At 44.9% G+C, this 23156-nt stretch overlaps 1 protein-coding gene across 5 annotated transcripts in view; it reads right to left on the reverse strand.

Moving 5' to 3' along the window:
- The window catches only part of hth (Meis homeobox homothorax), a 427894-nt gene that overhangs the window by 331783 nt on the left and 72955 nt on the right, over window positions 1-23156 (reverse strand). For all 5 annotated transcript variants that reach the window (XM_026813411.1, XM_026813410.1, XM_018024365.2 and 2 more), the window contains 2 exons: window positions 10752-10802; window positions 2701-2892 (listed from right to left, as the gene is read on the reverse strand). In XM_026813411.1, coding sequence (XP_026669212.1) covers window positions 2701-2892; window positions 10752-10802 — 243 coding nt within the window. The remainder of the gene's footprint in view (window positions 1-2700; window positions 2893-10751; window positions 10803-23156) is intronic.

Consider the following 23156-nt stretch of genomic DNA (forward strand, 5'->3'; position numbering starts at 1 on the left):
ACTTCGCAATTATTTCCCTCTCTCTCTTTCCCTCGATTATCATTATTCCCGACGCGAACGCTGTTGAATGTCTGCGACCAGATCGTTCGAAAAACAGACCGCAAAACGTTCAAAACGTGAGGACTTTTCAAATGTTTAGACGCTTTAAACGGCTGTCGCAAATGTTTCATCGATCGATCGCGACATCGTCGATCCGCGCGCGTTTCTGCTACGAGAGAAGACAAACTGACCGAAGAACGGTTCCCTATTCCATTCCCTGTTTCAAGGAAGTTCGAAGATCGTCAGTTACAGAGCGATCTTTCTGAATTCGATGCAACCCTATCGAATCGATTCGAGTGACTAAGAGAAAAAAAAACGCCCAAACCGCGCGAAGCCTAATGTCCGGGTTTCACTCGGTAGAACGTTCGATTCATCGATTGCTCCTGCGCTATTGTTCCCTAATCGAGTGGACCGATGATCCGAACGCGCGCCGAGTGGTATCCCCATTTGGCCTAACCGAGGAACACTCGACGAACTCATCCCGTCGCGAACTCCGCGGACGAACGCGTGTTCCCCACCTAACACGACCTCTCTGGCACACCGTGTCGCCCCGTACGCTGCCGTTTCTCTTCACCATAATGCCCGTGTTTGTTCGCGAAATCCGTGCGCTGTGCCGCACCGCGAGAGACCTTTCGTGGAGGTAAGAAAGGGTCGAGTCGATCGAGAGAGGCGCGCTGCCTCGGCGAAGCACGTGGCGCGAGAAACCACGTGCTCCGTGACCAAGGTAACGTGAACAGGAGGAAGCAAAAGCGACCAAGAGCGAAGACGGGGACGAGACGCAGATTGCATAAGGTCCCGTTCGGCTATAATAGCTCATCGTGACTGGTTGGCCCCTCGAGGACACCTCCGGACGTGTTTTGGAAGCGGAACAGACCGGCCGAAAATCGATGTCATCGGTCGGTTCTGGTCCGTCTGGCTCGGGACGAATTTAGAAACGTTTCTTCCTCGGTAGCACGCCGCGAATCTTACGTAACCACGGCTGTACGAGCAAACCGCGGCGAGGCGATCGAGTAGAGCTTTTGGGGAAGGTTTCGTTCCGTCCTCTCTACTCGATGAAGGAAGCAGATATCGTTGAGACACAGTTGATAGAATATCAGGCGATATGCCTTCGAGGAACAACTAACTTTGAAGCAAATCAGACACTTCTGGAAAGTTATTTACTGTACTATGTGGGTAAACTTCTCTGTGGGACAACAATTAACAGATAGAGAAAGGTACAAAGAGAAATGTGAAAAAAGTGGAATAGTAAATAGATAGAGATAGATAGAGACAGAAAGAAAGAAACGGTACGTGAATGAACTCAAAAGCCAGCCAAGTTGCCAAACAGAGTAACACTCGTCCTTCGCTCGGAGCAGTACGAGACACTCGCTAGCAACGTACTGGAAATTCCGACAAGTAGCGCCAGTCCAACAATTCGCTGATCCAATCGTGTAGAACCCACGATCCCTCTCTTTCAAAGACACCCCCGCTTGCAACCCTGGTGGCACGATCGTTCAAACTTTGCTCGAATAAGTAGAAGAATAAAAACGACAGTTGTCAAGTTTAGAAATCTTTCTCCGAGTTTGCGGAAATTGTCAGTCGCGATAGAGCTAACAGTGGACTCGAGTTTTCAAACAAGAAGTCTTGATAGAATATCAAGCGTAAAATCATTTTAAAATCATGTCATATTTTATTACTTGATCCTAATAACTAAGAAAATATCTGTTTAGCCTTCAAATCATGTCATATATATTAATTTAATACGATGTCAAGATTAAAATTATACAAAACGTTTGAAGTCACGTCATTCCATTACCATACCGATACTTTATAAAAATTAAGACTGATACGACGGTCTATCGTTAATTATTCACTGATTAGAGAATACGAGAAATGACAAACTGATCATCACCAAGACTAGACGACGAAGAAACGCCAGACAACCCGGCGTGCGTTTCAGGGGATCAAATCTCGACGAAATTAAAGAAGGACAGAGAGCAGTACGAGTGGAAGAAGTCTGAAGAGAAACCGTGAGCAGAAAGAAGAATGCACAGTATTGGAACGAGAACCTCCGTCGGTGGCGAAAGGAGGCGAGTGGTGAAAGAGGGTGTCGAGAGCTGTGGGACTCAGGAGGTCCCGCTGATCGTCGGCTCGACGGAGGAACCGGGCGGCGAGACGCGGCAGTAACGCGAGAGTAAACCGAGGTGAGAACAGATAAAAGGTCTCGCGGTATCGGCACGGAAGTCGCGTGGTCTATTACGAGCACGGATAAACGGCCGAGCTGATGGTGTGGTAGGCGGCGAGGGCGGCGTGCGCGTGCGCTGGGGGCGCGGATGCGGCTGCGTGCGGCGAGGTGGCCATCGCGGATGCCGCCGCGGCTGCCATCATCATCTGTTGGTGCGTACGCTTTAGGGAGTTGGGAGTTGTGGCGGCGCTACTTGGGGTAATAGCAGTAGTAGTGGTGGTGTTCGACTGCGGCGCAGGGTGGTGGTTTTGGCTTTGGTTTTGGCTCAGTTGCAAGGGGGTGGTAGTGGCGGTACTGCCGATACCGGCGTGATGATTATTATTATTATTGTTATTATTATTCTGGTGATGGTGGTGGTGGTGGTGGTGATGGTGGTGGTGGTGGGGGGTGATCGCGTCGTGCGGATAATAAGACGTTGACGATGGTGAGGTACTCACGACGTCCGGCGTGCTGGCTCCGTCCGTGTGGCTGGTGCTGTCTGCGGTGCTCCTCGGTCCGCCGCCGTCCAAACCATTACCCAGCTCCGGCGGTTTAGAGCTCTCCCTGTCGTCGATCACCAGATCGATCGGCATCTTGCCCTTCAAGCAGCTGATGTACCGGTGGCAGAAGTTATCACACAGTTCGTGGACCTGGGAACACGTGCAACGACATTTTTCATTATTTTGTATCATATCTATATATTAAACGCTAATAAACAATATGAAATCAATTGTTCGTCATTTCTTAAATTCGTTTCAATATCACGTTATAACCATTATAAGGAACCTTCCTCACACACATTTCTATGACGTTCCCGCGGCTCATATATTTTCTACCAAGGGTAAAACGTTCACCCGGTATTCTTCGACGTCACTGTACCAAAAGAGCCGCGCGCGCGAGCGCGGGATGGCGAGGCCGATACAAACGCTGGTATCGATATACAAAGATGGAGTAGGCCGGCCAGGAGCGGAGAGGAGAGGCTCGTTGCATCTCGAGGCCGGTCCGGCAGCGAGCGACGAGAGACGAGCCGCGCTGCATCCGAGAGGAGCCAGCGAGAACGAGATGGAGCGAGGAGGTCTGACCGGTGTCCAGTCGACCAGAATGTTATGTATGCAAATGAGCTCTGACAGACCTATAGGATACCCGGTCCTCCAGCGTCCACCTCATGGTTCATCCTCCTCCCGGTTTCCCCTGACCCTGCCCTACCCACCCTGAGTCTCCCTGGAACCGACTCTCGGCCGTGCTCACTCGGTTCGGTTTAGAAAAAATGTATTATATAAGCAAAAGCAAATAAAAACGCTTATCTTGTTATATGTAAATCGGCGGGGAAGAGGGAGCGGGGTCCGCGGCGTGTCTCTCCTCTCGTTGCAAGCGCGTACACGCGCTTCGCCTTCTCCCCCGTGCTCCCTCCCCCCCTGACCCTTCTTCCCGGGCAACCTATCCACCTAGTAGATACTTATACGACGTTCTTCTTATTAGGCATTTATATGTAATAGAGAAGACGGCCATCTTTGCCGTAGGCGGCACCATCCAATAGTGGAACGCCGACACCGACCACCGTAGACAATGCACGCGTTTATCACGCGTTAAGTGTATGCGAGTGGACGCTTGATCGGAGACTCGGTCCTCTTTAGAGGAATCGTGCCATACCGTGCGTTAGCAAACGCAAGGGACACTATACGTACTTCTGCATGATACTTTATGACGCAATGGTACACACTGCTCGGTACATATACTGATGCCAGGCCTCATTGTTCCGCAGAGGTACTGGAATGTCACGACACAACGTCAAGTGGACGGATTTAACGATTGGAACGAATGTATTCCAAGTTCCCCTTATTTTCCTTCTGCCTTCTCTAACGTCGAAACTGTCCACCATGGGAAAATCGCTAGCGTGGACAAAAAGACCGCAACAGTGAGACGCGGCGCCTTCTGGTTCTCATACTCGCGGGTTCTCCGGGGTTTTCTCCGAAGTACGAACCGTGGCACGGTACGGTACGCGGGTAACACAATGCCTCCTCGAGATGACTAGACTCTCTTTAACGCAACCCGGGACCAAAAGGGCGGCGAGAGGGGGCGGAGAGAGAGCCAGCTCGAAGGACAGCAGCTATAATGCCGGACTGGTTAGAATTTGATCCGCCGGGAGTCGAGTCGAACCGGTCGACAATGCTCACCGAAGAAAAGAAACGGGGGTTCATCTCTCTCTCTGTCTCTTTCTCTCTCTCTCTGTCTCTCTCAGGCCGGACCGCCGCCGAATGGAGCCCGCTCTCTCGCCGAGAGAAGTGTTCACCTACACCTCCAGCCCGTTCGTGTATGTGCGCCCGCGCGCCCGGGAACACGGATATCGAGCCATTTTTTACCGGTTCGTACACGCAGTCCCTCCGGCTTCGGCAAAAATCGCCCCTCAGAACTCGACATCGCGTGAAACTCGAATCCAGCGCCGCTAACTGCTTGCGCGCTCGTACCCGGGCCGAACTTCCGGTTCGAGATCACGTGGACACAATCGGTACCGAGCGGGGGTTCACGCGACTCCTCGGAGTCGATACCGACGACGACGCGTCCACCAAAACCACTCACCGGGCTCATGATGTCGAACATGATACGATGCATCGCGGATGCGAGTTTTTGCCATCTATCGGCCCTCTGAATCGCGTCACCCTACACCACCGTGCAAGATCATCCTAACCGGGCTGACACTGGATCCAACGGGTCCTCCACGCCGATGATCGCACTTGACTTCTACTAGAGACCCTTTTCTGTGTTCCAATTTCACGCGAATAGGTAACAGCAGGCGATCGTCAATTTATTCTTACAATGAAAATAAGATAAATCGAGGAGACCTATTATAGACTGACCTATATTATAGACCTCTTATATTACTTCAGTGGTATTTTTCATAACAATGTTCTTCTGAAGAACGTTTAGAAGTTTAACGAAGCAAGTAATTGTAATTGGAACTAAACGTATGTTTTATAACATGCATATGTAATTATCATCGTCCTTTGATCGTTCACACGATTGACACAGTATCCCCCTGTCCTAGAGCCAAGGATACGCTAGGCAGCGCAGCACTTCTTTGGTATCTAATTTATCCAAGCGGGGGGACCGTGTTCTCGGATTTTCTGATACGAAGAACGAAGTAGTAGTGGGAAGACCACGGAAAATATCGAGTGTCTCAAAGGATCGCCGTTTCCTTTCCTCCGCGACTCGTCTAGGAGAAAGCTTTCCCTCCCACCACGTTGCTTTATCGATGGGATTATCCCATCGTGTAGGTATTTAATTTCCGCGAAAAACCGCGAGGGCGTAACAATTCTGAAAAGCCACGACTCGATGCAGAAGAGCGCGTACTCTGTCGCAAATAGCACAGGGGTATCGGTTTCGTGGCGAACGCATCTCGTGTTCCTTCCCTGTAAGGTGCATGCGACACCGGAGGCAAAGCCATTACCGGAAGGTGGACTCCCTTTCGGTGTACAAGCGCCACGGAGTAAGAAGACTACGAGGGTACGATACGCTGTCGCCAGTAACTCTAGATTATTCCCATTTTATAGCCGATTTAACAAGCTGCTCGCAGCTGGAGAAATTGTGAACTTCGCTCCCTTGCTTCTGCGAATCCTTTTTACAATGATTGGCAACAAACTCGCAATTACATAAAAAGTATAATGTAAAGCTTGTTACACGGATTACAATTTAACCTTTGAACTCACAGGATTTGTGAAACTTATCATTCCAAGAATTTTTCATTTCCCAGGTAAGTTTCCCTACTTCTCTTTTCATTCGACAAAGAGAGCCGAGGCGATGTTCGGTGGCCAGCGATGCAAACGCGAAGGCAAGGCAACGACAAAGAGAGGCGAGGGAAGAAGCGTGTCGTCGAGGAAGAACACAGAGGGCCACGAAACGAGTTCTCGATTCAAAGAGTTTTTAAACGGCCCCGTTGTCCCTTCTTCGTTTCCCTGGCTCCTTTCTCCTCCCCCTCGATCGCGCGAAGGGAGGTTCCGCACGAGGCGACATTATACCACCGCGACCCTCTTCCTCATCCCCTTTTCCGTTCCCGCTACGAAATTACTCGAGAATTTACGTAAACGAAGGAACGAACGAGCAAGTATCTCCCGCTGCTTCTCCTCCTTCCGCTCACCCCGTTTTCTGTTGACGGCCGCTGCTCTTGGAAAGGCAAGCGGCTCGAAGAATGGAACGGATCCAGGGTACGCGCAGGAACATAGCGAGGAAAGAAGGGAAAAAAGAAAGGAGGAGGAAAGAGGAGAGGAGAGCAGAGCGAACCCCATTTACGGCACAATGGGCTCCTTTGAAGCCGAAGGTAATGAAGGTTTCGGGGTGTCTGTCTCGGTTCCTCTTCCGTGGCCCGATTCACAACCTGACCACCCCTTACGACACGCACAGGGTACCCATATACCGGGTGTGTCCCTCAAAATAAACCGATCCTTCCACCGGCTGTCGATTACGTCTCGCACCATATTTCTCGGTGAAGGAATAACAATTGCTGTTTATCATAACGCATAATCTTCCGGAAGAATGACGTTGACTCATCGACACGAACTTCTCACGTGATCCTTAGAATTACTCGATCGCACAGAAAAATGAAACACATTTTTCCAACGTACACACAATTTGTTCGTCGCGCGTAAAATTAGCACCGCAATGAAAAATCAACACGATGAATATTACTGAGAAAAAAATAGATCGAATGCCTGTTTGACAATGCTATGATATAAACGGCAAATTGTCCTTGCAAGTAGAAATTATTACACATGTATGTACGTAACCGATCGAGTGTACATAACAATCAATTTATTGCTAGCTGGCCAGCTTCGAGCTGTTTAACTCTTACTGGTTATTAATTACCACGCAGACAGTTTACGAGTGTCGTAAACTACTCCTGTCGGTTTTTCACTGAAAATTCCTTCAATACTAATTTTCAGCTGTGTTATTGTTGCTCAATATATCGAAACAACATGCCAATTATTGAGAACTACTGAAGAATTATAAACTAACTTTAACACTAGATTGCCCAAGGAAGTCATTTTGACTGCTTTTGGGCAAATGTACAAATAATAATGCATAAATTATTTTTTTTCCAAAGTGAAGTAAATTTTTTTTATTGTTAACATTTACTAATAACTTGTTATATGACTGTAAATAATATAAAAAATATTAAAAATTAATTTTAGACAAATTTCTTTACACATTATTCTTTCACAATGCCAGTCATTTTGACTACTTTGGGCAATATAGGTATATACTAAGTTTCAGTCTTTCTAGTGTTAATAATTCTAATTCGGTCAATTTTCTAATACCTTCTGAGGACAGTCAGAGAAATTGAACTAGCAAACCCGGATGTCTGAGCCATCGAAAATCCATAGGAAGGAAGCGAGCACGCGGATGTCGCTAACGTACTAGGTAGAAGTTGGAACCAGTTCCCAGATCGTAAGGGGGAGGAGGAGGACGGTTTGTCCGCCGCGACGGTATGAATCCCGGTTGGTATGCATCGTGCGCCATAATACCCCATAAGAAATTTACCGCTCTCTAACCGGTGATGGCGTGTACTCGTGGCGCGCACAGGTCTAAACGTACGAGCGAGGGAGACGACGAGAGGAAAACGCGGTAGCCGGACGAGGACGAGTTGCAACCCAGAAAAGATCAACGGTGGAGAAGAGACTGACTCTCTCGGCGAGGCTGACGCGTGAGAGGGAAGAGGACGACGGAAAAAGGGAGAAGAGCAAGGGCCGTTCCTTCCGCGCACCGGGCCTCGGCAAAACGTAATTATGCTAATACGCGATTGGCTCGAAAATGTTAAATGCACGAAGCGCAGCACCGCGGGCTAACGTGCCTCTCCCCATTGGTGATCGACTCTCTCTCTCTCTCTCTCTCTCTCTATTCACTCCGGTTACCTCTTCTTCACTATCTTCCGCTCTCCGTCCGTCTCTCGCTACACGGAGCGCAGATATTTATGGAATCTTCTTGATCGCGCGTTCGCTGCATTCCGCTTTGCTCGCCTGTCTCGTGTCTCGTCTCGTCTCGCCGTGGCTCGGTCGCGTCCCCGAGGACCCCGGGGACCGGGAACGTTTCAATCTTCATTACCGTCGATGCCAGTGCGGCGCACACCGTGCCAAATTGCGGCCAGGTTTTGTCGCGGCTTTTCGAGACCCGCCCCGCGATATCGCGGCTACGATCTCGTTGAAATAAATTCACCGCGCCGCTCGTAGGAGACGCGCGTCTTCCGATGTGGGAGGAAAAAGCTACGATCGCTAAGGAATATCGTTTGGTGTCTTGATCCCCGGTCGAACGATTTCTTATTTGCCCGCAGTGCACCCATACGTCGATTAAATCATTCCGGACTTTGATTTGTACATTCCTGAACTCCAGATCGCTGGCTCATTTCTTGTTACGTACTCTCAGGTTTTATCCTATATTTCCCTTCGACAGTAGGTTTCTCGGGCAAATTATATAGGGACAAAAATCACAGTTTGAACCGTGCAAATACGATCATCAAGGTTTTCACCCGTAAGTAATTGACTCTCGCACGAAGATGCGCGCGAGGCCGAGGAAGGTAGAGACGAGCCGCGTTCGGCTTGGATACTCGCCGGTAGGCAGTCCCGGTGCTTTATAATAATGTAATCGCGGCAAATGAGGAAAATTGCTATAAAATTGCAGGATCGACCGGTCGATCCAGGCGGGCCTGAGAGGGACCTGAACGGGGCATCTCGTTTCCCCTTGCCCGGGCAATGGCTGCCGCCGCGTCAGCTGCCATTTCGATGGAAATGCGATGGATGTCCGCTATTTCGTATGATAAAATATCGCCGCAAAAAACGGTGTAGCTCCGGCCGGGCCCTGGGCCCGCCCCGGTATTCACCGGTCGGTCCCCGTGCAAACAGCTACCTTCTGAAAACTTCCTCTCTCTCTCTCTTCCGCCGCTTGCGCGCGCGGGTTATCAATCGTTAGCCGGGGAAAAACAGAGAGCCGAAACGCGCTGCGCCGCGGCCTTCTAATGCAATATTTATTTACCGTGCCTTCCAGTGGAGTAACAACGCGAGAAACGCGCGCGGAATATTAACCGCAGCCACGGCGTCCGAGTTCAATTAATCTCGATCGGTGTTCCTCTCGTGTTTCGCCGATTGAATCGCGACGCGGGCCGGATCCTCGTCTTTTTCGAGGTCCGCGGGGACCGATTGCGGACCCGGAATCATCTGCCCGACCGGCTTAATGACGACCAGCGACCTTCAGCAAATCTCAGTCATGATGGTTTCATGAAACATTCAGGGAGGTGTAATGGTTGTCTCGATTTCTGTTCCCAATTTCTACTCACTGGCTTATGATTACGTACGAAATGATAAGAGAAAAGCTAGTAAATAGAAATTGTTACGTGAACAACAATTAGGTCACGTAGTATACTTCTGATATTCCATGCAATTTTGTGTATTGCACTTTTTCATTTTCTGCGTGTTCAATTTCCAAATGCACGAAGCCCGCAGCCTACTTATTACCAATTGAATGTCTCGGTTATTCCGTATAATTTCCTCGTTCGCAGCCCGACATGGACAAATGAACATGATGATAACGCCGCGTACAAATTATGTGTCTCCCTCTTTCTCTCTGTGCGTACTCTAATTCGGGACAGGTGTACCGTGACTGGAGAGTTTCTGTTTCCACGGGGAAGAGGTCAAGCAAAAATTGCGATCCCGGTTCGAGAAAGATGGCCGTTTCAAACGGCTCGAATAGCGGCCATTGGACAGTTAAATGACGCCACTTACGCTAGGAACTCGGTAAGGTGTACGCTCTGTATACTCGGCGACGGGTGGTGCCGAGCTTTCACTACAATTACGGGAAATTGCGCTCCGCTCGCAACAGTTGTTTTTCCAACGCAGCGTACCGAATGGCTTATCCGCCGCGAGACGCCCAACAATTGGAGCTCTCGTTGACACTCGAACTACCCCAACCGAATCACCCTTCTGTCTTTTTAATACGTTTGCTCGTTCTGTTGTCTGCGCAACCAGAATTCTTCTCGATACGAGCTTATTGTATTTACTTGATATTAATATTACGACAATCGTGTTCATATTATCATGATGTAAAAACATAAGGTGTGTTCTTGCGCATCCATTTGAACATCCATCTGTAGACGGACACTTCCACTCGTTGGCCATTTTGGATTTCTAACCAATCACGCTTCATATTAAAACAGAGCGAATTTTAAAATCGTAAACATGTTAAAAATTAGGTTCTCGGAGTGTAATATATATGCGTGTTTGAAATAAACAATAGGTCATCGTACTTCCAATATGGCCGATGAGTGGAAGGCGCAAACAGCGACACATTTGAACACGACGGAAGAACACACCTTATGTTTTTACATCATGCATATTATAATGTGTTAACAGATATAGAACACATTCTATAATAAATAATATGAATTCAGTTTAATGTAAACGTGATTTTGAAACGAATTATAAGCAACTGAAATAAACTACGAATATATACGATGGTAAAAGGTACTTACCTTTTCGAGCTCGAGGAGGTGAAACCGGAGGACCTGGATCGCCTGTACCATCTGCAACAAGAGAAAAAGAAAAAAATCGAATAAGATTCATCGGGCAGAAAGGGTTAGGCTGAGGCTAAGGAGAAATACGGGACGCGAAGTGTTCTCGGAGAACCATGAAGATTCGAGGGTATATCGCGGTTCTATTTATTTCCCCGGGACACGGAAAGCTCCGCAGACTATCAGCCGATTCACTCCGCGAGGATTAACGGGAATTAATTATTATTGCATCTGCGCACCGCTAATTGCGTCCTCGAAATTCCGTACTGCATCGACCGATCGATAGGCGTTCGGCTATCGGTGATACCGGTTCAGCGACCCCCAATGATACCTGTTAATGAAGCAGCAGCGGATCTTTCTCCTTAAGGAAGGGACCCGACGAAAGGAGCTAGAAAATCGTATACGATTTCTGGTTTCTTTCTCCTCCCTCATTGGGATAATTGCTAAAAAGATATCTCGTAATTTTCTCCGGGCACGATTCCCGATCCGAAGTCCCGAGATCCCGGTGCTATCTCAGTCCTCACGAGAGCCAATACTCTTCGCAACCTCGCCTTCTATCACCCACCCTGTCGTTTTTTATTTCTCTGAATCCGCGCGGCGGAGTGTCGCCTGTGTGTGTATATAAATATACACGCATTTTTCTAAAGTCGACTCGGTCACGTTTCTTCCCTCGCGGCTCGAACTAAACGTGTGCACGTGCATACCTCGGGCCACGGCCATCGGCATAATTTTCCGATACGGCGTTACGTTTTAAAGCCAAGCTCGAGGCCCTCCGCAATCTACACTCGCCTCCCCAGCCTGACCCCTTTTTCTCTCCGCTGCAACCACTCAACGAGTGAGAAGAAACCCGGGATCTGTCCCCCGTCCCCGGCTTCCGGGACGCAGCCAGCAGAAGCCGCGATTCAATTAGGCAAAGCGGTAATCTTAATTGTTAATTAACATTATATTTATGCAATTATGGCCCATTATGATTCCGCGTGGCCGATAACCGAGCGACCGCGATGAGTGTTCCTTCAGATAGCAAAAGCGGCCCTTCTCCACAGTTGTTCGACTCATCCCTTTTCACCGTTCTTTCTCGGTGCATCCTTTTTCTCTCGGGTGAACAAGCAATGAACCGGACCCGGTGAACGCACTAGGAACTCGTGTTCAAGCACGATTATTTTATATTAATACGAGTTTTAATTAATAAATATATGTCAAAATAATAAATCCATGGAGTGCTCTATAATCGTTCGTACATAATCGTATGTATAGACCAGAATACCGGTCAAGTTATGCGCATAATTTGATAAATAGTTAAATGCATTCAAATTGAAACGTAAACTAGTAGGAACGTATCTACACCTATGCCGATAAGAAACCTGACCAGAAGCTAACCGAAGGATATTAAAGCAATAACAGCTTCATAATTTGTTTGTTTTCCTTCTAAAAATAGGAAGAGAATTAAAATAAAATACCTGGTGTCTTCTAAATAACGTCGATCAGGCAAAGATTGGTCGTGTTTGCAAGCCTCTAGTTTCGCGAATAATAAGTGAAGCAAGGAAATTTATGGGAACCGATTGTCCATCGTTACTTGTAATCACCGCGTTGTGTAATTGGAAATGAAGGGCTAATCCACGTTCGACTGTACTTTAAAATATATTAGAATATCGTCGACCGTTTCGTTTTCCGCTCTGAGGTTTTGCATATCGAAGCGATAGCGAGCATTGATAACGACGCGGAATTCGCAGCCGATATTCCTCTTTAGTTTCACTTGTGGGAATTTTAAAAACAGTACAATTTTTAAACACTCTAATTCATAAAAAAACTGACAATTTACCATATCATAGTTAATAGAAGTTTTTGCAGTGTTCTCATGTGAATTAGGCGAACATTCGTATATTAATATTACATAATAATTACCTAACTTCACTTAATTATTTATCACTAAATATAATGAAATCTAATGGATTTCGCGAAGTGAAAATCGAATCTCTGCCTCGGCGGAGGAACGTCGATGGCGAGTTGAAAAAAGGCGCGCAGGCACGCCGCCGCAACGCGAGCAGAACGCTCAGGAAGAAGAAAGGAAAAAACAGAAGAAGAAGAAGAAGAAGAAGAAGAAGACGGTATCGCGGCGGTAACGAACGGACGCGCAACACACACACTCTCTCTTTCTTTCTCTCGCAACCCCGTTCGAAGTTGACGAGATGGTGCGAGGCGAACCAGGCGATTCGCCACAACGCGACGCGTTCCTCCGCACAATGTGTCCTCTATATCCGAGCATGCGGTTTTGTTGCTCTCCAGTCAGAGCAAAAGCATCCGTAGGCCCAGTCTCTCTCGCCTTTCTGTCTATCCTCCCCGTTCCGTTATCTACTCCCGATGTTTCCTCGCGTGTTTCCCTACCGATCGAACGCCATCTCGTTCGAATGATTCATTTCTCCCGTACGAATAACATTAATCTTATCTCGAATTTCATTAGTTGAAAGCAGGAAATGTTTTAAGGGATTGTTACGATTTGAAGAGAAATAAGAAGATCGACAGAGAACAATAATTTGAAGATCGTAACACACAATTCCTGAGGTTATTCGTAATCCTGACTAAACTTTCTATAGTAATTATTTAGAGCCTGAATCATTTTTGTTTGACGTGAAGAAGTAAACAGTCTTTATTAAGTTAATTAGCATCGAATGTTTGGAATGATTTACCCGAAGCCGAAGTCCGCATAAGTAATCTGAAACGAAGGGCATCGAAGTCCCTCATGAAAGCCACAATATGTTCTCTGTACTCGTGTCACGGATCGCGTTACTCGTTCTTCCCGGGCGAGGTTTTGCCGCGATCGCTCATCACGTGATATTAATTAGCCTTGCAGAACGAGGCAAGAAGAAGAGGAAGAGAAAAACTGCGAAACGCGCGAAGAAACGGGGAGATGGTGTTATTTATAAGCAGACGGGCACGACCGAGGCGCGCACTCGGAAGCGACGAAACACGGCTATCGGAACACCGCCTTTCCTCTCTCGATCCTCCTTCGCGACGTCCCCGGCGACGTACCACGCGTGCATTGTTCGCTGCAGACCCGCGCATTTGATGCATGCTCGAGATACGGAAATCGCGGACGCGCAAATCAGCGCACCCGATTGTGCGCACGCACGCTTGTATCTCTCCCGCTTCCCCCTTGTTCGATTCTGCGTGCAGTATTACGCGATGGCAGCAAGATTTATGGCCGCTTCAGATCATTATTTTTAACAATATACATGCAAAATAAAATCTTTTACTATCAAAATGGGATATTTAGTTTGTTCCTCAAACGTAATACGTTTAACGCACGTAATATCGTTTGAACAATCGATTGGCAATAATTATTTCGAGCCACGCGGCTTGTCTAATTCCGAAAGTCTCGCGATCCGTCGTGTTCTCTTTAATTCGGGCAAATTAGTTGGCATTGAGACGGTACACTGCTCGCCAAAAGTTACCGAACACCGTGCAATCAGTCTACAGACGCAATTTAGTATTCGTACAAAATAGATTTTCGTTCAACGCTTTTATCTCGAAATTATTTCAATGCTTGTGCCTTTATTTAATGCATTATTTCCACTCTTAACTAAAGTACCGCTTGATTTTAACAACTGTGATAAATCAGAGGAATATATGACACATTAAAAAAAATACCAACCCCTATAAACTACATCACAGATTGTATCAGAAGTTTGTTAATATCTATTTAAACGTCTAATCAACGGCGGACTAATGAAGATACAGACAGCAGTTAACGTTTTATTGGTTATTCGCAGCTTTTTTACGACGTCCTCGCGATACGTATTTTTTGTAGAAAAAAGGACGTAAAGTTGCTGTCATAACGCATCGTCGGCCACTTTATCGGAGGGAAACGGCGACGGCAGACGGTCTCCTTCGCGAAACCCATAGACCAGCCGACAATAATAATGATAACGTAGTTAAGCGTCGAATATAAGGAAGGCCGATACTCAGTTGCCGGTTATCTCGACAACGAGCCGCACGAACGACAAAGCGAATCGCGTGACTCTCCTTTCGTCCCTCCCCATATGCGCGCACGATGCGAGCGGCGACTCTAATGAATGGTCGTTAATTGTATCAATTATTAACGAGGGACATCGCGCGGACGCCGCGACGACTCTTATCGATGTCCAGTGATTTACGAGTCGAGCCTTCTCCCACCTTTCTCTCTATCTCTCTCTCTCTCTCTCTCTCTCTCTTTCACTGTCCTTTCCCCTATGCCCGCGGCATGCGTTGCACCGTCTTCTTCCTCTCTGCAAACTCGATTCGAACGGCACAATTGACCGATTCGCGACCGCTTCATTATCGGTCGTGGCGGCGTCGAAAACGCCACCGACGTCGCCGTACCCCCCTCGCTCCCCGGTAATTAATTTCCGACCAACGATCTCGGCCGCTGTCACGATCGCGTGTGACTTATTCATTGACCATTTACTCGCACCGGCTCGTCGACACCGGCACGCTTTCTTCGTCGTATTTTCTTCCAAAGTTTGACGAATTTCGTCGACTTTGTCGAAACGTATTAAGTAAAATGTACACAAATATTAACATTCCTCGACACGTTTTTCTATTCATTTGCCGTTCCTTGTTTCCACACGTTAGTAGTAATAGTTTACACGTAATTTAGTGACGTGTTTTCGGGGCACAAGAAAGTCGTTTAGGAAAGAGGAAGGACGCGTGACACGGGCGAGATTGGAGGGAAGGCAAATGATCGTCTCGAGGAGGGACCGATGGGCCACTTTCAGCTGGGAACGACGGACATCGTTTCCCTGACTGTGTGTACAGGAGGAAACGTTCGAAGAAGCTGCGGTACACGGTAGCTCAGAGCGCTGTGCAAGCAAGGGACGGTTTATCTACGACCCTCGGCCACGTTCGACGCGCCAACACACTCGACAATATTTAAATATTGTTAAGCAGCGCGATACTTGCCATTGGCAAACACGCTACTACTCGTTCGTGCGATCAAAAAATATCTGCCCAGAGGTTCGTTCAATACTTCATAAGAAGCAATGCAGTATTCTTTTAATATCTGATTTAATTCATGTTTAATCAAAGTTAATTCTATATCTTAATCTAATAATAAAGTAACACAAATTCGTAAGAATTATTCAAACTGATTCGTTTAATTAAATGTATTAAATAAGAAATATACTATTTCTGTTTTTATGCTTGAAATGACTGGAAGCTTGAATTTCAGAGATCTTCTAATCTCCTGTGTCCTTCAAAGAATTTTCATCCCCTTTCTGTTTCTCTTTTCCTAGACCACCCAGGCTCGGCGATAACTTCTTTCTTCCTCTTCATTCATTTTCTCTTTTTTCCCCTATCTCTTCAGTCCGCCTTCCTTTCGACCGAAGCTGCTGTTCTCGATGGCAAGAGAGGCCGTCCTCCGTGGACCTCCTCGTGTTTCTTCCCAGCCGTATATATGCCTCTACACCTCCTCCCGTGTTCGTTCCTTCCGCGCCGGGACTTCGGGTTGGGTTAGGTTACGTCGAGTTTAGGCGTCTCTTTCTCCTACGGCGATGACGTTCCGTCGACTCTCGTTGGGACTATAAATCTCCGGCTATTAAGACGGTAGTCCGTCGTTTTGATGGCCCGTGCCAGGACGCACTATCATCTTAATACGCGGTTCGTTACGAGCGTGACCGTCGTGTCGTGCAAGGAGAGCGGCTTCGTGCAATCTCGAGCTCGTACTCTCTCTGCTGAAATGCGAATTCTCTGCGAATTATTCGTTATTCATTTACATCACTGTTTACATTCTGTTGTGATTTTAATTTAGCGTAGTAAAAATTTTCTTACGGTTCACCGTTCCGTTTATAAACACACCTACCTGTGAGATCCTTCATTTTAATAGAATAAGCGAGCGTAATCGTCGCTAAGAACAATAGATTTTCATTGAGTACTTAATTCACGGCACACGCGTAACTCACAGAAATGATGGATATCGTTGCGTATAAATCACTCATTCTAACTAGCGATTTGTATCTATGAAAGTCAGTCAGGTTGCAAGCTCCTTCGCGATAAATCTTGCAAACGGGACAAATATCGCAATAGCCGTTGACTTGAATACATTTCTAAGACTCTCTTCGACTCTTATTCTTCTCGTTTTGATACACGGAGACGACACGCATATGAATGCTAGGTAATCGGCTGAGCCAACGGGCAAAAACCGAATCGAAGGGTCTCAGAATGGAAATTTATTCGGCGGCCGAACAGGAAGCCACCAGTAGCCGTGCCGCCCCGCTTTTTTCGTCGATTCCGTAAATTTTCAATTTCCCATTCGTACAGATTAGAGATACAGCCGTGGCGAACAACGTACCCCGGCAATTACGTTAATCGGTGCTTGATTTACGATAACCCGACGAGAATACGTGTAATGAGCGCACGTGCTACCTGTTCCACCTGCGCCTTTTCAACGCCACTTATAATCCTTTCGATTTCTGGTGGAAAGTTAAAAAATTCTAATAGGAAATTCCATCCTTTCGATTTCTGGTGGAAAGTTAAAAAATTCTAATAGGAAATTCCAGTCGTCACCGTTTAATAATGAAGAGTTTGATTCGAAGAATTTTATTCACTGCACTTTTGGAACAGTAAAAGAATTATGTTAAACATTTCCAGACAGGGTTCTAAAATTAATGAGAAAAATCGAATTCAAGGCACTGTTGTAAAAAAAAGAACACCGTAGACCGTGACCAGAAATTATAATTGCATACTAAGACATGTAAATATCTTTTTGTTTTTACAAGAAAGGACGTGAGTTGCGTAAGACAGCGTCGTGAAAATTGTTTCTGGTCGTGAGCTCTGACCAGAATCGGCGCCTGGCGTCGAACTGCAAAGAAAAACGTGTCGTTTCTTCCAACCGCGCGTACCTACATTACAATATTTGCATGCGATCGAGGCCACGGAATTCCTGACGCATTTTTCAACGCGATTCGCAACAGGCGTCGGGACTGCATTTTTCAACGTCACCCGCCGCGAAGGCGAACATGGCGAGCATCGGGCAACGGCTCGCTTATCAGTCATTATCGTTCGCGCCCTGCCCGTTCGCCAATCAACCGAAATTCCACCGATACCGTCGTAGGACAATAGCTCTTGATATTCCCGTTTGATACCACTGCCTAGTATCATCGCTACAGACTAACTTAAATATCGCAAAATATGTACCGGCATACAAATCGCTAAAGAAAATAAAAAGGCATCTTTAGTATTGAATAAAATAATTATTAATGACGAGGATTAAATGATTCTATAAAATGTAATCAAGTGCCATCCGTATCGTTTTCCTTATTTTTGTTAGCTGTCAGGTTGTTTTATATTTTATAGGAAGACTTTTAATAACCGTTATTATACTTTATCTGGCTAGTTCACTGTTGTCTCAATTATTCGTTCCTCGACGTTTCTCCTCCTCTATAATAATACACTGATACCATCACAATATTCCAGGAGTTTATTTCCCCCTTCTTCACGTTTGCATGCTCGATGTCCCATTTTATTAATGACCAAACGAAGGAACGAATAAATCTTTAGCTACTGTAATCTATCTTTCATACACTATAAGTATAACTTTTATTCGCGAAATTATCTGGGATAAAAAAAAGAAAAATCTATTATTTGGTACGTAGAGTAAATCTTATTATACTTCTACTGTTCTTTAACAATGAAATAGATATTTAATAATTTTGTACATTTATAAGAATTCGAAATAAATAACTTTATATTGAGGTCGAGAACATTATCTCATTGTCAACCAATAATTTCAATTTTTCAATCATATTGCAGGCAGCGTTTGTTGCACGAACAAGCAGAAGCTGGAATCACCGATTCCACGACGGACAATTATTCGCGCAGGACCTCATTCAAGTAACAAGCTTCACATCGCGTAACCACCGTTCTGTCACGTAGCTCGTTACGAGCGTCTCTAATTAGATCCGCGAAGTATCTTGGCACGCGATCGAGCGAGTCGCGATCAACCCTCGGTTTTCCGTACAACAGACGTGAACAGAACCCAGAAACAATGAGGCAAACAATTGTTAAAAACGACATCAAGGAATAGATGAAAAATTCGCGACGAGAATTATTCCTGAGACAAGTGACGAACGGTATAGTCTGACATTTTAATTAAGTTCAGGACATTCATAGTAACTGTGTAAAATGATGATTGAAAAATTAAAGATGCTGCAATGTTTCGTTTTGCTTGTAAGAAAGGATTTGTAAGAAATACGAAATGCTTTATTTCTGAAAGCAGAGGTAACTCAATCGAATGTCTGCCAGGCTGATTCTATGCAAGTCCAGACTTGTTCAAGATTTCCCAGATTTTTCGGGGGTAACCCAACGTCGCATTATCTATCCTGAACTAAACATTGTAGGCCGACACTTAGGCATCTGGAATGCATCGGGTTCTCTTGATCAAATGACTCTCGTAGCTTTCTTTCGTTTACATACTTTTCTCTTTTAGTAAAAAACAAGACTGATAAACGTTATTTTATCATGAACTTTTCAATCTTCTCCATGATTGGGTAATTGGAAAAATTGCAAAATACTGTCTTCCTTTTAAATGAGAAAAAAATAGATACTATCCTTGTATAACTCTATATGAATAAGAAAAGTTCGAGCGTACAAGGATCAGACGCTTTTAGACGTTCGTCGGTTCATGAAAAGAAGATGGGAAGGTTTCGTTCTGATGATCCTCCCGACACAGGTTCGGGTATCCTTGGCTTTCTGGGTACCGTTACCGCGCCGCTTCTCTTCTTGTACCGACTCACCGAAAGCGGTAGAACCGCGTTTTGTCGCTTTTATTGGTCGCCCGCTCCGACGCAAGACTGCAGCCCAGCTACGTGTAGTATATTCATGAAAATCGAGCAGATACGAAACAAAACGATAGGGTAGAGGTTTACCCATCGTTGAAAAAGAGGCATGTAATGTTCCCTCGCATGACCTTTCTCAAATTTCTCGCCCCCTCCCATATTCTTAAATGGAGCAAGGATGAATCGACCTGAAGAATCCCTTCTTAATTGTCCAAGGATACTCTAACAAGTTTTTAAAATAAAAACCCTTTACATAATTACAAATTATATTGTAGAATAGTTACTCTCGAAATGATCCAATCGTATTATCGATCTGGACTTCGTGAAAGACTTTTTAAATTGGCAGATAATTTTTGAAAGACTATAAAACTGGAACCTGAACTCAATTCTGTGTACAATCCTGATAACGACGCGAGGTAGGTAATATCGTGGAATGAGGATGAGAACTGGTTCCGAGACAGTTTATAAATATCCGCGCCCGTTTAATTATTATGGGACATGATTTTTATTCACGAAAACTACATAATTCTTATGGACACAATTCCAATTAATATTCGAATGACTAAATGTACACGCATAAAAAAGAACTTCGCTCGTTTATTATCTTTCCACCCATTCACTCTCCTTTTACATACCAATATTAATACTCGTTGCTAAAGAGAAACTATAAAGTCGAACATCGTAAAGAGAGAATCGAAAATACGATTACGAACGGAAGTTTATCGTATATAAGTTTGATTAGGGCATCGATGAATGAAAAATCGATTATTAATGAATATTCGATCCAGATGGCACATCGTGCGCGACTAATTGATAAAAGCTACAAATGCGCCGGTGCACTCATGCATAAAAAATCCACGTCGGAAGTCGTCAGTTGTTCTTGCACAAAAAATAACTTCAAGCATATTTTATACGTACGTTCCGTCAAAAATAAGTTCCACTGTTCAAGCATATTTATTTCTTATTTGCATAGCCAAGTTTTTATAAACGTACAGCAATATATATCCGCCAAATCGTTTCCTCAAGACGTTTCATCAATTTCACTAGGTGCATTCCACAGTTGTATTAGAGTCACATGGTGTAACGCAATTCATATAATACTATATATCAGAAATAGTTTAACGGTCACAGGTTATTTCAGCTACGTACGTTAAGAGGACAAAAAACTGTTGTGGATAGATCTACGGAATGGCATCAGGGAGCAAAGTACATAGGCAGGCTGAAGAAGCTAATTACTTGGCGGGAAAAATGCCGCATCGTTGAATGAGTGTTACATAAAAAAAAAAAACGAAAAAAAAAGGAACAACGTCGATGATTAATGGGTAAACGGAGAAGCCGCTCGCGAGTAACAGGTAATACCACACTTGGATAGGGAAATAAGAAGGTTGACTAATCTGTACGGTGCATATTTATTGCAAAGGAAAAACCGCGTGTTAATGAGAATTAAAGAGCCTGCATGCGGTACAAGTACAAACATCCGCTTCCTGTCCTATTCCGTTTAATACCGTCTGCTCTGTCCCATTCCTTTTAATGCAACTCACTTTCCTATGTATCGGCCAAGTCTATTTTGCATTTGTATTCATAGTTTTCACAGTTCTAGTTCACTTCTAACATACTATCGTAGTACTAACAAATCTTGTACAGATAATATTCTACAGTACAGTGATTATTACAGTGATTAAATGATTTAGAGTAATAATAATTGTAAAGAAAATTATTTTGCAAATGAATAAAAATGAAAAAAGGAATTCATAGACGGATATTCGAGTTGAATCCCTTTAAGGATGTATTGGCTATAAAAATAGATACTATCCTTGTATAATTCTATATGAATAAGAAAAGTTCGAGCGTACAAGGATCAGACGCTTTTAGACGTTCGTCGGTTCATGAAAAGAAGATGGGAAGGTTTCGTTCTGATGATCCTCCCGACACAGGTTCGGGTATCCTTGGCTTTCTGGGTACCGTTACCGCGCCGCTTCTCTTCTTGTACCGACTCACCGAAAGCGGTAGAACCGCGTTTTGTCGCTTTTATTGGTCGCCCGCTCCGACGCAAGACTGCAGCCCAGCTACGTGTAGTATATTCATGAAAATCGAGCAGATACGAAACAAAACGATAGGGTAGAGGTTTACCCATCGTTGAAAAAGAGGCATGTAATGTTCCCTCGCATGACCTTTCTCAAATTTCTCGCCCCCTCCCATATTCTTAAATGGAGCAAGGATGAATCGACCTGAAGAATCCCTTCTTAATTGTCCAAGGATACTCTAACAAGTTTTTAAAATAAAAACCCTTTACATAATTACAAATTATATTGTAGAATAGTTACTCTCGAAATGATCCAATCGTATTATCGATCTGGACTTCGTGAAAGACTTTTTAAATTGGCAGATAATTTTTGAAAGACTATAAAACTGGAACCTGAACTCAATTCTGTGTACAATCCTGATAACGACGCGAGGTAGGTAATATCGTGGAATGAGGATGAGAACTGGTTCCGAGACAGTTTATAAATATCCGCGCCCGTTTAATTATTATGGGACATGATTTTTATTCACGAAAACTACATAATTCTTATGGACACAATTCCAATTAATATTCGAATGACTAAATGTACACGCATAAAAAAGAACTTCGCTCGTTTATTATCTTTCCACCCATTCACTCTCCTTTTACATACCAATATTAATACTCGTTGCTAAAGAGAAACTATAAAGTCGAACATCGTAAAGAGAGAATCGAAAATACGATTACGAACGGAAGTTTATCGTATATAAGTTTGATTAGGGCATCGATGAATGAAAAATCGATTATTAATGAATATTCGATCCAGATGGCACATCGTGCGCGACTAATTGATAAAAGCTACAAATGCGCCGGTGCACTCATGCATAAAAAATCCACGTCGGAAGTCGTCAGTTGTTCTTGCACAAAAAATAACTTCAAGCATATTTTATACGTACGTTCCGTCAAAAATAAGTTCCACTGTTCAAGCATATTTATTTCTTATTTGCATAGCCAAGTTTTTATAAACGTACAGCAATATATATCCGCCAAATCGTTTCCTCAAGACGTTTCATCAATTTCACTAGGTGCATTCCACAGTTGTATTAGAGTCACATGGTGTAACGCAATTCATATAATACTATATATCAGAAATAGTTTAACGGTCACAGGTTATTTCAGCTACGTACGTTAAGAGGACAAAAAACTGTTGTGGATAGATCTACGGAATGGCATCAGGGAGCAAAGTACATAGGCAGGCTGAAGAAGCTAATTACTTGGCGGGAAAAATGCCGCATCGTTGAATGAGTGTTACATAAAAAAAAAAAACGAAAAAAAAAGGAACAACGTCGATGATTAATGGGTAAACGGAGAAGCCGCTCGCGAGTAACAGGTAATACCACACTTGGATAGGGAAATAAGAAGGTTGACTAATCTGTACGGTGCATATTTATTGCAAAGGAAAAACCGCGTGTTAATGAGAATTAAAGAGCCTGCATGCGGTACAAGTACAAACATCCGCTTCCTGTCCTATTCCGTTTAATACCGTCTGCTCTGTCC

Source organism: Ceratina calcarata, unplaced genomic scaffold, assembly GCF_001652005.2.
Source record: "Ceratina calcarata isolate Rehan_Ccalc_2016 unplaced genomic scaffold, ASM165200v1 scaffold329.2, whole genome shotgun sequence".
Taxonomy (NCBI): Eukaryota; Metazoa; Arthropoda; class Insecta; order Hymenoptera; family Apidae; genus Ceratina; species Ceratina calcarata.